We start from the raw sequence: 16,404 nt of genomic DNA, 5'->3' as shown, positions 1-16,404 counted from the left end.
CATTGCATTGGCAGGATATCACAAGCTGTCACATCGCCCTTGGACGCTCGTTTATGGTAGTTTTGCTAGGAATTCAAAGAGCACTTTGGATGTTAATGAAATCCCCAGTCCAAAGCTCGACTGTTCCTAGTTAGTGATTTTATTGCTAAATAATTTACAGAGCCTGTCCTTGCCAATTTTCGTAAGGGAAACATTTAAAGTATGCAAAACATTTTGTCTTCCTGAAGCAGCTGCTCATTTGGGATGGAGAATAATCCAGTGTGCCCCCTCTTCTCTCCCCCCCCCCCCAGTATATATCCCTCAAAAGTTGAAGTACAAAAGTGGCATGTGTACTGTACAAAGAAACTAACTTTCAAGATGTTTTAGAGCAGTGGTTTTCAACCTGTTCATCATTGTAGGCCACAGGTTGAAAACCACAGCACCCCCCAACTCCCCTTCAAAACACCGTGCCCAAAATCCCCTATGCTCAGCACACCCACCCAGAGAGGGGCCAGGAACAGAGCCCTGGGTGTAGGTCTGGCAGCCAGACCCTGGGACCAGGCAGCAGCCGGACCCGGATTTGAGTGCCGCCATGCGGGGTGTGGATGGGCAGCTGGGACTCCCAGCGCTGGGCCAGGAGCAGAGCATCTGGAATGGGCCAGTATCCAGGACCCACAAAGGGGGGCCAGGAGCAGAGCCCTACCTAAAACTCATGGGTGCTACAGAACCCCGGCAAACCCCTAATTCCCAGTGCCCCCCAACCTACCCACTCTCCTGCCCTCTGGCACTCAGAAGTGTTGGTGCAGGCTGCAAGACAGTGTCTCCCTCTCAGCCAGCCCCGCCCCCTGCCAGCCCAGAACAGCAAATTTTCAAAAAAAATTTTTTTAGCACACAGCTGGGCCACATGCGGCCCACAGGCTGTGGGCTGAGAACCACTGCTTTCAAGAGATTGACAACTAAATCTTCAGTGGGTCTTTGCTGGCATATTTTTTCTCTTGTTCTCCATATTGTAAATAATGATGACTGGCAAATCCATCTAGTCTACCCTCCCACTTGTGTCACTGAGGCCAAGAATTTAGCAACATTCAAGCAGGGAAGGGACCTTTCTATGGCTAGTAAGTGTATCCGGAGGTATAAAAGTTAATATTTTTTTAAAAAAAAGCTCATAAGGCATATAAAACCTCCTGGTTCAGGGTTTAAACCAATCTCTGACTCTTCAGGGTTAGGATCAGACCTTAATGGAGGGACAGATTATGCCACATCTACTCTTGGGTGGTTATTTGTAAGTTCCTCTGAACCAGCTGGTGCAGGCCGCTGCTGGAGACAGGATACTGGGCTAGAGGGACCATCGGTCTGATCTTGTCTATCCAGGCCTCGTTCATCATGGTGGTTCCTGAGAGCCATATAAAGATTATCACCACCAAAATAGGTCTGTGGTCTCATTTCTTGTCAGTGGGACTCTTTTTGTTTACTTTTCCCTTCGCATTAATCTCTTCTTCCTCTTCCTCCCATAGAGATTCTCCATCTCCCCACTCAGATCATCTCATACCCAGGAACTCAGTTTTGAAAACGTTAAGATCACATCCTTTCCTCCCTCCCCCTTTTTTGTCCAGTTTCCCCTCCCCACTGCCCTTCCTGCTGCTGTTAATGAATTGCTGCAGATGCATGCCAGTTCGCTGTCACCCCCCTGAGTGACAGTCCCTAGTGTCTATTCCACCCATCTCCATCTGGGAGCATCTCCTCTTCCCTCTCAGCAATCTGGGACAGGAACTTCCAGAAACCAGCTGTTTGACTGTCATCTTGAGCTCTGGAAACCTGCTGCTGTGGAATTACTGGTGCCCCTCCTGACCTGACATGCCTGCTAGAAACAAAGAAGGGAGGTTTGGGGGGTTTTTTAGATCACTCAAGTGCATTTCCAAACGAGCCTTGAATGCAAAGAGATTCAAGCATGTAAAAAAAAATGTAATTACAGATATGTATATCAGTATTACATGCGGTTTTCTGAAGAGCAAATATCCTTCTACTTAAGCTTCCAGTGAGTGGGGAAGGGAAAAACTTTAGCTTGCAAATAAGAATCTAATTTTAGTTCCAGAGTTTTTGAATTTCCATCCTTTTTATTGTAAGTTTTTAAGTCTACATCCACCCACAGCCTTGGTTCTTCCCAGCCCCGAGTGAACTGTGCATAGCTGTGTTTCTAGTATCAAACTCTCTGTATGAAACCATGTTGCCTACAACATTTTTAGAAAATAAAACTTTATTCAGGCTCAGGAAGATGATTGATATGCAGCACATGCACATATGCGAGCAAGTCTGTGATGAAAGGTGCATTGAGAGAGTAAGCAGAAATAGAATAATGTGGGATAGAGACTGCTTTTTGAACAAAACGTATATTTAGAGTCTAGAACAAAGACTCCACAATGCATGGGTAATATGGATGCTGAGCTGGATAATTTTTGTCTAGTATACAAAAGATTTCAGTGTTTTTTTTACATGTGTTTTGTGACTAATATAGATTGTGATTTTTTGGCTCCAAGGCTGAGAGTTTAGTGAATGCAGCACTGGATTTGGAGTTGCGAAACCTGGGTTCTGTCCCTGACTCCGACGCTGACCTGCTGTGACGTCTTGGGCAAGTCACTTCCCCTCCCCGTGCTGCTTTTTCCCTCCCCGCCTTTGTCTGTCTTGTCTACTTAGGCTGTGAATTCTTTGGGGCAGCGATTGTGTATGTGTGTGTGTACAGCACCTAACATAATGTGGTCCTCGTCTCAGCTGGTGCCTCTTACGTAAATAATTAATCATGCTCTGCACCTCTGGGATCCGTTATCATCGGTAGTCATCCTAAAATCAAATCTTCTTTCCCAGTCCAGCCGCACAGGTTTAAAATAAAAATGCACAGCTGTCAGCATTCTTTATAACTGGCACCCAGCGAAAAAGGCCATTGCAATTTGATGAGATACCTTGAAAGGATCATTTACTGCACAGTTTAATTAGAATCAGTTTCATAGATACATCTGTAAAATTAACAGGGGAGGGGGGGTGGGTGACAAAACCAAAGGACTTGTCTATATGGAGAAATTGACCAGCACAGCTATAGCCAAATAATTAGTCCAGTCAATTTCCCCACTCAGACAAGTCCAAAATCAAAGGAACCATCCACTCTTTTTTAGTAAAAGCTGGAAACCGCTATCAGGCATCATAGAGGTATCTAGAGAAGTACAATCTATGTTGTATATTTCCTTAGGAATTCCCTGTGCCTTTCCATGGTTGGGTGCATCTCTCCTTCTCCATCTCCTGTTGTAATGACCCTTTTCAAACAATCAATAGATTTGTGTGGCTTATAAAGATTACCCTAACATGAGAAGACAATGGCAGGCCTGCCTGCTGTAATAAGCGTATCGTCTTTGTCTGCTGGTAGCCGAGGCCCCGCTCTGCCTAGAAAGGAGGCTGTGTTATGCCCAAAGCTTTGGGCATAAATCAATGCGTAGATCATGAGATGGGTACCATCAAACACAAATGAAATGAAATGTGAAGAAGGTCCTGGTGGGGTTAGGAAGGGCCCAAAGCAGTGATGTGCTGGAGAGGACTCTTGGGAGCAAGCCCCTCTTAAAAATGTTACTACCAACTCCAACCCAGCATGGTCTAGTGAGTAGGGTACTGGACTGGGAGTCAGGTGACCTGGGTTCTATTCGTGCCTTTGGCACTGAACTTGGATGACCTGAAGCAAGACTCTTCCCTTTAATTGCCTCTGTTTCCTTTCCGCTTCATCTCTCTTGTCTTTAAGACTATAAGCTCTTTGTGACTGTCTCACTAGTTCTTTGTATGGCACCTCCCACAGTGGGGCCCTGATTTCAGTTAGGGTCTCTAGGAGCCACCACAGTACAAATAATAAATTGAAGGTGAGCATAATTCCTCTGCCTCAGATGGAGTTACCTCTATCTATGTCAGCTCATCCCAGCTGTCATCTCCAGAGCTCTTAACATTGCTTCTAGCAAAGGCAAACATTTTGCTTCCAGACCAGATTGCACCAAGTGCCAGGTCCAGAGGCCTTCTCCTCTCCTCTAAGAAGGTCTTTACCCTGCCTCCCCTGCCCCTGTCTGAAATGCCACAAGATGAACTTTGTAACTCTATTATCAGTAAACACCATACAGTTTTCAGGACACAAAGCATAAATATTTCCAGCCAGTTGCACTTGGTATCATCAGTTGGTTTCCCAAATGTTTTTGTTTAAATGAAAGGAAGAAACAAACTAATACATTTCCTAGTTCTTTAACGCTTTTGCCCATGGGCGTGATTCAAAGTCAATGAGAGTCTTTCTACTGACTTTAGGGGCCCCTAGATGGCGCACAGCAAGCACCTGTACCCCAGTATACTGAGGATAAAGGAAAGCGGGGTGTCCAGGATTTAAAATATTGGCAGTACGTTGTTGGTAACGGTGGCATTGGAATTTAGGATTTTTTGGAGGGTGGTGGAAATTGTGAAAAGTTTTGCACTGGCCCTACCCATTTCTGAAGAGTGGCAGATGCTGTTTCTCATGTGTTCATTTGCAGAACGTTTGACACCAGGCACCGATGCAGCTACGTGTTCAAGACCCAGGGGGGGGTGGGGGGGTTGGTTAGCAGGGGTTGCTCATCACTCTTGTAGTGGCAGAGATCTGTCTAGGTGCGTGCCACCTAGTTACCTTTGACCTGCAGGACCAAGGAATTGCGTTTTCTGTCTGTGTGGTGCTGCATTGCAATGGTGTAACACTCCAGATTGGGGGGGGGGGGAGTGGTTGCAACACATGTAGACGTATCCAAGGTAGTTTTAATCTAGCTAGTACATGTACCTGTAGCAATGAAGCCAGGGCACCACAGGCTTCCACATGGGCTAGCGCCCAAGTAAGCACCCAGGATTGTGGGCAGGCTTTTCTAGCCTGTGTGGAAGCTGGTGCATCTGTGACTTCGCTGCATTGGTACTTGGGCCAACTAGATTAAAGGTGGATGTGGGCAGTACTTAGAGCCCTGAGTGTTTGGTACCTCTGCATCTGGGAGAGGAAAGCAGCATGCCTCTACACGCACACAATCCGTACCCACATAATCCACTCTATATGGTCCCAATCCTGCAAACTGCCTGGCGCCCTCAAGTCCGTAGGACGCCACCGCTCGCTGGGATGTGGGTCCTGTTTTAACAAGGCACCCCCTTGTGGAGGTGAATGGTACCCTGACTCGCTGAGAGTTTCCTGATTGCGGCCTGCGGATTGCTACGTTGCCTTCTCCTATTAGTGCAGGGCCGGTCTCATTTGGTGTAGGGACTGAGGAGGGGGACACGAATGCTTGCCAATGAGACTCCAAGGACAGCAGTTGAGCAAACATTTCAGTTTCTCTGTATGTGATACACGCCTGCCCCTGCAGTTGTGTCTCTTGCACCGAGAACTGGTTTGTTTTCAGGGAAGGCAGGATATGGTGTTTTCTGGCGAAAAATATGTCGTGATGGCAGATCTGACTCGCTGTCGGGTAACAGGTAGAATAGTTTGCTTCTGGCTAATTACTTGCAGCCTGCTACTTAGCAGGACAGTAGAGTGGTGTTACGGCCACAAAGCGTGTTCATACATTTCAGGTCTAGCTTAGCAAATGTAAGAGTTTTGGTTCTATCGCCGCTAGTGATTGGGATTTTAACTGAGGACTTCATGAACCTCTACAGGCAGAGCTAAAGGGCTGAGTCTCCAAGGTGGGAGCTGTAGCCTGCTTGTTTCCTCTGTGGATCAGGCGCCGAGGGTGACGCGTGGACAGAACAGTGGGTTACACAGGTGTAATGAAGGGGGAGAAGTGATGCCACACGAAGCAGCCTGAGGCCGGAGAAAATTATCTCCTACCTATAGCCTAGTTCTCGGTTGGAACAGAGCAAATGGGCATTTTTTAAAATCTTTTCAAAGTGAATGTAGCGCTGGTTGAAAGGTGCTGGCCTGTTTAAGTTCTGGGATGGCAGGCAGAGTCCATCAGAACAACAGAAGACTTCAGGTGAGGAAGGGCCACAAGACCCAGGACTTAATCAAGCATGCGGGACTCAGAATGCAAAGCCTGGGATGGGGTGCGGGTCATAGGGTCAGAAGGAGGGGACCACAGCCAGCACTGCAGACTCATCCCTTATACCCACAACACAATTGGTAGTGACAGCGTCAGTGTGAGCCTCCCATCCGTGTGCCAAAACCCCACCATGGAGGGACCACCTCAGTCCTGGGGTTTCGTCTGAGTGCACCCAGATAAGATTGCCAATTAGTGCTAGTTTTGCGCAGGCTTGGGGGTGGCTGAACGGAGACCTGCCAGACTCATCACACACAGGCCACCCAGAAACCACCTGATGTTAATGGCCTTTTGTCACTACTGACCTGGGGGGGATTTTAACCTCCTCACCAAGAGGTGAAAGGTTCGGGGATGGGGGGTGGATTTTCAAAGGCCCAAGTGGCATTTAGTTAATGGGAGTTAGGCTCCTAGCGCCACTTAGTACCTCGTTACCATGCAGTTTCCCTGGAAATAAAATGCCCTTGATTTGCAAGGATAGCCCAGCTTAATTAAATGCTAGTGGGAAAAGCAGCAAGGGTGAGACTTTGTAATGACCAGAATGGGTTGAGAATTGGGCATTTCGAATTCCAGGGGCCAGCGTTCTCCTCTGAGTTACACTGGTGTAAATCTGAAGGGGGACCACTGAGGTGCTTGGAGTGACTCCAGTTTCACTCCAGAATCTGCCCCCTAGTTGGGAGTTTTGCTCCTGGAAATGTGTCGCAGGCAAAACATTCTCTGTGTCTCCAGGAGGAGGGAGTTTTGCTTTGCAGCTGGGCAGACCCATTGAGTAGATCTCTGTTTACGAGTTTGCACTGTTGTAATTGGATTGTTATTAGATGAAAAGATCTGGCTTTATTAATGCTAATCAGGGAGCTGGTGAACTTTCTCACTTGAGTCCTGCCAATCGCTGTGTTAATGCCCCATTGATAGGTCCCCAGAGGCTGGGGTTCAGTTGTTAAGGACACCAGAGGATTCAGTCACAAGACTGGCAAGCCTGCTGTTAAAATATGCAAACTCTCAGGTGGAGCCAGCCTCTGTCAAGCGTTCCATTGTGTCCCGGGCAAGCGAAATAGCCACTTTATCTGCACGAGTTGTCAGGTGATACTTGCCCTCCGGAGCGTGTCTAGTAAATCCCCCACTTCTGTGTTCCAGGCACTGATTCAGCCAGTGGTAGGTTCTTCTTTTTCACAGATTCAAAGGCCAGAAGGGACCACTGTGAACATGTAGTCTGACCTCCTGTATCACAGGCCAGAGAACTGCCCCCAAATAATTCCAGGAGCAGAGCTTTTAGAAAAAGTCCAATCTTGATTTAAAAATTGTCAGTGATAGAGACATTACCGTGATCCTGGTAAATTGTTCTACTGGTTAATTACCGTTAAAAACGTTTCAGAGTAGCAGCTGTGTTAGTCTGTATCCGCAAAAAGAACAGGAGTACTTGTGGCACCTTAGAGACAAACTAATTTGAGTATAAGCTTTTGTGGGCTAAAACCCACTTCATCGGATGCATAGAATGGAACATATAGTAAGAAGATAAATTGTTTAGTCTCTAAGGTGCCACAAGTACTCCTTTTCTTTTTAAGAAGATATATACACACATACAGAGAAGGTGGAAGTTGCCACACAAACTGTGAGAGGCTAATTAAGATGAGCTATTATCAGCAGGAGGAAAAAAAAAAACTTTTGTAGTGATAATCAAGATGGCCCATTTAGACAGTTGACAAGAAAGGTGTGAGGATACTTAACATAGGGAAATAGATTCAATTTGTGTAATGACCCAGCCACTCCCACTATGCCTTATTTCAGGTCTGAATTTGTCTAGCTTTAGCTTCCAGCCATTCGATCGTGTTATACCTTTCTCTGCTAGATTGAAGAGCCCATTGTTAAATATTGGTTCCCCACATTGATCCTTGTAGACCGTAATCAAGTCACCCTTTAATCTTAGAATCATAGAACCATAGGGTTAGAAGGGACCACAAGGATCATCTAGTCTAACCCCCTGCCAACATGCAGGACTTTTTCTTTAAGCTAAATAGATAAACTCAAGGAGCTCAATCACTATAAAGCAGGTTGTCTAATCCTTTTATCATTCTTGTGGCTCTTCTCTGAAGCCTCTCAAATTTTTCAACACACTTCATGAATTGTGGACACCAGAACTGGACACAGGATTCCAGCAGCACTTCCACCAGTGCCAAATACAGAAGTCAAAAAAACCTCTCTACTCTTACTCAAGATTCCCCTGTGCATGCATCCAAGGACCACATTAGCCCTTTTGGTCACAGTGTTGCATTGGAAACAGATTATCCACCACGGCCTCAAATCTTTTTCAGAGTCACTACTTCCCAGGATAGAGTCCCCCATCTTGTAAGTATGGCCCACATTCTTTGCTCCTAGAGGTACACATTTATATTTCGCCGTATTAAAACGCACATTGTTTGCTTGTGCCCAGTTGACCAAGCGATCCCGATCACTCTGAGTGACCTATCCTCTCCATTTATTTACCATTCCCCCAATTTTTGTGCATCTACAAAGTTTATCAGGGACGATTTTGTTTTCTTCGAGGTCATTGATAGAAATAGTGTAGGGCCTAGAAAAGAGCCATGTGGACCCCACTAAAACACACCCTCTTGATAAAGATTCCCTGTTTACTGTTACAGTAGACCCACAGTTGCGAACACCTCGGGAATGGAGGTTGTTCGTAACGCTGAACAAAACATTATGGTGGTTCTTTCAAAAGTTTACGTCTGAACATTGACTTAATACAGCTTTGAAACTTTATGCAGAAGAAAGATGCTGCTTTCCCTTTCTTTATTTATATTTTGTAGTTTACGTTTAACATAGCATTGTACTGTATTTCCAGGCGGTTTTGTTGTGGGTTTTTTTGCCTCTGCTGCTGCCTGATTGCATACTTCCAGTTCCCAGTGAGGGGTGTGGTTGACTGGTCAATTTGTAGGTCTGGTGTTCGTATCTCTGAGGTTCTGCTGTACATTTTGAGACCAATCAGCCAGGTTTTTAATACATTTAATGTGTGCCATGCTAAGTTTATATCTGTTTTTAATCAAAATGTTGTGTAGTATCAAGTCAAATGCCTTACAGAAGTCTTAGTATAATATATCAACGCTAGCACTTTTATCAGCCAAACTTGTAATCTCATAGAAAAAATATCAAGTTAGCTTGACAGGATCTACTTTCCATAAACCATGCTGATTTGTATTAATTTATATTGCCCTCCTTTAATTCTTTATTAAACGAGTCCTATATCAGCCACTCCGTTATCTTGCCTGGGATCGATGTCATGCTGACAAGCCTATAATTAGCCGAGTCATCCCATTTATCCTTTGAAAGAAAGCTAATGTGCCAATATTTAAAGTCTTTTGGAACTTCCCCGTTGTTCCAAGACTTACGGAAAATCAGCATTAACTGTCCAATGAGTTCCTTGGCCAGCTCTCTGAAAACTCTTATATGCAAGTGTTCAGGCCCTGCTGATTTTAAAATGTCTAACTTTAATGGCTGATGTTTAACATGCTTCTGATATATTAGTGGAATAGAAAGAGTGTTATCGTATGATGAGACTAAACCGTGTGTTACGTACATGCCTCTTGGCTTCGTTTTGTTGTGGGGAGCAAAATGCTTCCTTCTGAAGTGACATTCTGTTTAATTCCTCGATATGTGTAGCGAGTCAGGCTTGCTTCTGGGTTAAGTCGGCAGAAACTCAGGTGCAAGAGCTGGGCAGAAAGTCTGCCTGGATAGACGGCCTGATCTGTCACAGCGGGACAAGGGCACGTGCAAACTCTGCTCTGTTTGGAGGACCAGAAGTGAAAGTGGGCAGTTCTTGCAGGCTCCATGTGTCATCAGTGCACTCCCCTGGGAGTGAATCATCCTGAGACACACCTGCCCCATGCAGATACTAGAGTGTGTAATTTGTCAGTGAGGCTGGCTCAAGCTGGATAGATTAAGACATGTATGGTTCCTTGTTCCACATTGTATAGTGACATTGTAGTTCAGTGGGGGACAAAGAGACAGGACCCCTGGGTTCTACCATCCCACTCGGACACTGACTCTGTAAGACTCCTCTCTGCTTTATTTAGCCCATCAGTAGAGCCCTGCGTTCCGCATCCAATCCACAGGCCATGTTTGTGGATATAAAGCGGATGTCCACAGATGTGCAGGTCGATAAGTACAATTAGTATTACGTTGGGGCTGCTGCCTCTTTAAAGATGTGGATCAGTAAGAAGGCCAGGGTCTCTGGTCTGAATAAAATCCCTTGAAATATTTCTTGCACGTTTTATTCCTGTATGTAACACGTGGATATTTATGGTTTGGAGTCAACTCTTCAAAACCATATGAACTAGCAACACTCCTCTCGCTCGGCCTAAGGAAACCAAATTGCTTCTGTGCTGCCCACAGAGGCACCATTTATCGGGGCCCATTATTTACTCTGGGGAGCGAATGCGCAGTATAAATGTAGTCAAACACTGGTTTAGACAGGGGTTTTCTGTTGTCATGACTAAAGTTGGGTCTGAAGAGCAAAGTCCAGCAGTTTAAACTTGGGACAAATGTCTGCTTTTGGAGGGGTTTTGATTGTCCTACGAGAGCCAAAGGAATCCAGGTTCTGGGTTGGTGATCAGAGCAACCCGTGATTCTGTGTATCACGCGCAACGTGTGCCTCTCTCTGTCTTGCCCTCTCAAGGCCAGCAAGAGGACTAGATAAGGAGCTGGAGGCTCCGAGCGGGATCAGACAGCCCTTTGGAAACACGGGGCGGGTCTGCTCCCTGGAAAGCTGCTTTCTAGAGACCGGGTGGGCTGAGCAATGGCACAGTGTTGGTACCTCTCATGACAGGCTGATATCACAGGGTTATCCTTTTAACGCTGTTGGCCAGATGGTCTGGTCCTTGAACAGGAGGGGCAGGCGGGGAGGGGAGAGAAGCCGCCTTTTTTTCCCCCTCTGTACTCCCTGTCCAGGGGCCAGCCACATCTTCAGTCCTCGCACTCCCTCCCCCTTTCCCCTACCCTGTGCTTTGGCCACCTCAAGTGGATTAGGGAGAAAGAAGTGCTGTAGGTGCAGCTAACTGGACACACAAGGAGCACACCCTCAAAGATGCAGCCGGAGCTCAGGGGAGCTCTGGGAGGCCTGGGGCCGCCGGCACTCCCCGCGGTGCAGCGTGGCTCTGCGCCAGCTGCCTGTTTCGCTGAAAGCTGGTGGTGTGCTTCGGTGCAGCTCTGTGGAGGCCACGCACAATTTCCGGCCGCAGAGAATTTGGCCTAAGATTTGCACAGACGAAGGTCTCGGCAAGAGCCCGGAGCTAGTCTACCCTTGCCAGAGCCGGCTGTCAGCGGAGGAGGGAGATTTGGCAGGTCAATGGATTTTCAAAAGAAGCAGGCGACGCAGGTATAATCTCTCCCTGGGTGACCGGGGGTGACCGCTTTGAAGCCGCAAACAAAATGTCCTTCCCGTTCCCCACCATGTACATTTTTTTTAAAGAAAACCCACCCTCCTTTTTCCCCCCCTCCCAACTGTCCTTGTTCGGCTCTTATCTTCCCTTCATGCCTTGTTTCCACAGCGGTGCTGTGGTGAGGGGTAGATACAGCACTTCAGTGCCCTTTTTAATGCGGGACTCCACTCCGGCAGTCCAATGGTGGCAGAAAGCTGGCTGGTCTAAAAATACCGGTTTGGCAGGCACCGCATGGCACCTAAATACAGGGGACTGTAGAGTTTTAACTTCTGGCTCCACTGGTCTTCATGGCAACATTGTTATTGGTGGAGTCGGCGCTGGAAGATTTTCGGCTGTGCTCTTGAATATGCTCATTGATTCCTGTTTTATGTTCGTGCTGCTGTTCTAGGAGTGACCCTGGGTCAAACTGGAGTTTGAAAACATGCCCTGTTGAAAGTACGACTGCTTGTTTGGAGGGGTTATTTACTCCATATATATATTGCTTAAAAAAAATATATATTTCCAAAGACTTAGGTGGGGCGAACCCAGTGGGTGTAAGGATAATGGAAAGCGAGGGCAAGTAGGTCCTAAGAACAGTAGAGCATAATGCATTTCTGAGTGCGGTGTCTCTGAATATTTCATCTGTAACCAGCAGTGATGCGAGTCTCGTCTTGTATTACATACCCCTTTTAAACAGCAGTAAGCATCTTCGCTGTTCTCGCTCCATATTGCTGTGATAATGGTTCAGAAACTAGCCCCCTACAGTATTGTCTGGGATTCCATTATTCAGCTGAGGAACAGATCTGCTCCCGTGTATCACTTTAACCTTTCGATGTATGAGGCTCGCTCTCTCTCCTCCCCCACCTGCATACACACTTGCAATATTTATGACAATGGATGCACTACAATGCTCCGGCAAGCTGTATTTGGCATCCGTCACAGCCCAAAATGCATCATTTTACAGCAGTTTGTCATAATGGCTTCTCATGAGTCTCTTTAAAGATGCATATTTTGTAAATGGCCTATGGAGGATACTTCATCTCTGTTGCCTTGACTCTTAGAGATGCTTCTGGATAGCATTTGGTTGGGTTTTAGTTGGCCACCAAATGGTTCTGAATAGAAGCAGCTGTTTTTCTAGAGCCAATCAGAACCTCCTTTCCTGTATACACATGAACTATGCAAAAAAAAAAAATAATAATAATGGAGTTTAACTCGCAAGGACTATTTCTGAACTTGCTTTGTTAACGTTTCAGGATCCTTGCCCTCTGCTTCCATACTTGTAGGGATAGTACTTTAAGGGGCTAGTGATGTTTAGTAATTAATGTAGAAGAATTAGATACAGACAACAAGGATTGAAAGCTTTAAAACTTTGGTTTTTGCCCATAAATGAAAGGAGATCCCCCCCCCCCCCCCAAGATCTCTCAAAACACCTTTGCTAAGATTTCTTGGGCAGAGTTTGAGCACATGGGTGAATGTAAGCAGAACCTGCTCGCAGTGAACTTAGATACAGTGAAACTCAGTGGAGTAGATCGAGAGTTGAAGGCAACATCTACTGAGAACCGGCTGAGCAATTGCTTTCTCTAGATATTGTGGCTATAGCAAAAATCATTAAGGAACAGCAGGGGCCTTAAATTAGCAGAATTTAGAGGTAATGGTCAAGATTTTTTTAAATGATGGATGATTTTGGGGTAACCAGTCTGAGAAATCTTAAAGCACCCTGATTTCCAGAAGGTAGGTCCTCAGCCCTTTCTGAAAATCCGACCCTTTTTTCAAGCTGCTTTAAGTCTGGCATCCAAAAATAAAGACGCCCCAAATCACCCATCAGCCTTGAAAATCTTTGCTAGTGCTTCTCCAAGGGCTGAAATTTCCTCTCTGATCATGGCTATAAGAACTGGCAAAGGAACAGAATAGAAACAAGTTACTGGCGGGAGCTCTCTGAGCTCCCTTCTACTGGTTCCATCCCTCCTCTGAAAAATTCTGATGTCAAGGGTGCATTTGCTCCACCACATTCATCTTTTTAAACCTATGGAGTAGCCCCTGGGTGACCGTCCAAAATATCTTAAGTGCTTTGCAGTGTGCAGATTGCAATCTCCCTTATCAAATTACAGTGAAGCATTTCTACGGAGAATACAATTGACTTCACTGCCACTGCACTTCACCTGTGCCTCTGGCACCATGTATCTAAGCAGGACAAACAGGTTAACCTGGGGGTGCTGTGGTCCCACTCAGTGGCATTGCGGGGGCTTGAGAGTTGCATGCACAACGCCAGTGCTGGGTTCTTTTCACCAGCCGGGTTTCGGCTGTCAAACTGCCCGAGCGACTGAAAACCTGCCAGAGCCGAAGAGAGCAGCTAGTCACTTCCTCAAATTGTGTTCTCTCTTCCTCCAGTGCTGTTACGAGAAGAAGTGACCCAGCTTCAAGAGGAGGTTCACCTGCTCCGACAAATGAAGGAAATGCTAACAAAAGATCTGGAGGAGACGCATGGCGGCAAGTCGACAGAGGTTCTCTCCGCCACTGAGCTCAAACTCCAACTGGCCCAGAAAGAGCAAGAGCTAGCGCGAGCCAAAGAAGCCCTACAAGGTAAGCGTTAAACTTTCCCTTTGTCTTTGTGCCCAGGTCTTTCTGTGTCCTGTTGTCTGTGCGTGGCTCTGTCACAGGATCTGTGCTTTACACACTGTCTCTCTCCTCCCTTCTCTTTCTCCCTCCCTCTGTCTGTCTGTCTCACATCCTGAGAATCGTCCACAATATTTACCAAAGAGGAACAAAAAGTTGCCCTTTTCATTCTGATCACAGGGTTTATAGTCACCCCAGAGCCTTCTGCCTTTATCTGCTGGGGTCAGAAGCAACCGGGCTGCTTCTTAAGGGCTTCTAGTTTAGGGTGAAAGGGAAGTTGTTTATAAGGGCCCAGGTGAAATGATTTCACTCCCACCAAAATTCTGTCCCATGCTTCCAGACTTAGCCCGATAGACAGGCCTGAATTTCTCTGCTATATAGTGAACATTCACTGAGCCTTCTGCAGCCTCTCCAGCAGAGAGCTTTCTCCTTGAAATGGATGGTGTCCCAATGACAATTATCCATGTGTGCGCCTGTCTGCATCCCACCCCCAATGCCCTGTTTCAGCATTACATGATGGGCGTAGCCATGAATGCCAGTGAATGTCAGGAAAGCTGCAGAGCCTTAACAAATTATGCACTGATGCCTTGAGTTTCAACCAGGGCTTGGTGAAGTGATGGGGGCAAAGGGGCGGGGCTGAGTCCAGCTTAGCTGAATCCCTCAGGCTTAGTTTTCTGTTTCCCTGGGTTGAAATAAATCATTCTGCTTTCTTATTTCCTTAGTTGTTTCTTTTCTTCCAGACTTTTGCCTTGCTTTGTCTCTTTTGAGATGGAAACCGGCATGTGTGTGCGTGCGCGTGTGTGAGACTGACTTGGGTGGCCGGTGACCCATCCTAGCAGAACTGAGGTTTTCTTAATAGAGCTGGCTACGATTCCTCCTCTTGACAGGTTGTTCAGGACGTTGTACCTTTATTTGTGTCTCTAACCACTGTAGATTTGGGTGATTTTTTTTTTTTTAAATTACAATACTGTCTGTGAGCACGGTCACCCTGTAAGTTGGACAATGTGCTGCCAATGGCAGAATGACCAGGAATGGCCATGACCAACCTGCATACGAATATAACCGAGGACATGTTGTCGTTCCTACTCTTGTCCAGAAGATCACCGTGGTCTCTTTGCAGAGCTGCTCTTTGCCTCCTGTGTGAGATAATAATGGGATCGAGCTAGCCACAATGGCTACTGCTTTCCAGCTCACAACACTTGTGAGATAGTTTAACCTGGAAAATTATATTATAAATCCCTTCAAGTTTCCTCTTGAAGATGGCAGTGAACTTGCTCATGGCTTTGCCTTTGTCTCCTGGTGACTTGCATGGCTTGTCTGAGTATTAGAGAGAATGAGCCTATATCTCCAAATGAAAACATTGATAAACTACTACTCCAGTTTACTCAGCTTGTGAACTAGGGCTCAGGGCTAGTGTACGCTTGAAACACTGCTGCAGGACTGTACCTGCTTCACTGTAGCCACTCACTCCAGTCTCCTGTCACTGTAGTTAATCCACCTCCCCGAGAGGTGGCAGCTAGTTGGCAAAAGAATTCTTCCATAGGCCTAGCACTGCCTACACGGGTGTTAGATCAACTTAATTGTGTCACTCAAAGGTGTGGGTCTCACACCCCTGAGCGACATAGCTGGTTGACTTAACTTTGAGTGCAGACCTGATCTAAATCCTCTTCTGTGGCTGCTCTAAGCCCTTAGGTAAGGTTGAAATAAAAGATTTTGCATTTGGATTTTCAATGCATTGAGCTGCACTGTTAAAGGGGGTGCCGTGTTATTTCTGATCTTGCATAGGCTGTGATGTTAAGAAGCACCAGGTGGGGGGAAAAAAATCTGTGTCGTTTCTAGATTTGATCCTACTACACACAGGGACGTAAATACTCGGCTCTGAAATTCCCCTTTAAAATTAGACCACTTTGTAAGAAAATATTATTGGTTGAAACAACAGAACTTGTGAGGCTCAAGGCATGCAGTATGGGGATCACTGTCCCTACCAAGGATTTACTGTGTCGTGATGCTGCTTGGTCCCTTAAGAAGAGTGGTGATGATTTAAATGATGGACACAAAGTGGCAGTCTAAAGCAGCAGAGGGACCGACAAGAAGATCTCCTAGGATGTTTTAGCCGCTCTAATTCGTGGTGTGAAAACCAGCTCAAGGAAAATACAAGTTGCTCCCTTTAGTTTGAGTTGGATCTCTGGCAGATGTGTCCCCAAAGCAGAGGGACTGAGTGTCATACAGGAAGGTAAGCGGGGGAAAAATGACAAAGACGTTGAAGAGGAAGAATTAAAAACTCTTGAGGTGAGTAAGGGTCTGTCGACACTTGGCGTGGGGTGTGATCCCAAGGTCAAGGGGGTGAG

General features: G+C 46.3%; 1 protein-coding gene across 7 annotated transcripts in view; it reads left to right on the top strand.

Annotated features, from left to right (window-relative positions):
* Positions 1 to 16,404, top strand: part of KAZN (kazrin, periplakin interacting protein) — a 736,353-nt gene that overhangs the window by 581,352 nt on the left and 138,597 nt on the right. For all 7 annotated transcript variants that reach the window (XM_073317160.2, XM_073317162.2, XM_073317163.1 and 4 more), the window contains one exon: positions 13,832 to 14,023. In XM_073317160.2, the coding sequence (XP_073173261.1) occupies positions 13,832 to 14,023 (192 nt within the window). The remainder of the gene's footprint in view (positions 1 to 13,831; positions 14,024 to 16,404) is intronic.

Source organism: Lepidochelys kempii, chromosome 18 (genome assembly GCF_965140285.1).
Source record: "Lepidochelys kempii isolate rLepKem1 chromosome 18, rLepKem1.hap1, whole genome shotgun sequence".
Taxonomy (NCBI): domain Eukaryota; kingdom Metazoa; phylum Chordata; order Testudines; family Cheloniidae; genus Lepidochelys; species Lepidochelys kempii.
Note: the sequence above shows the minus strand (reverse complement) of the source record. Positions and strands in the feature narration are given on the sequence as shown.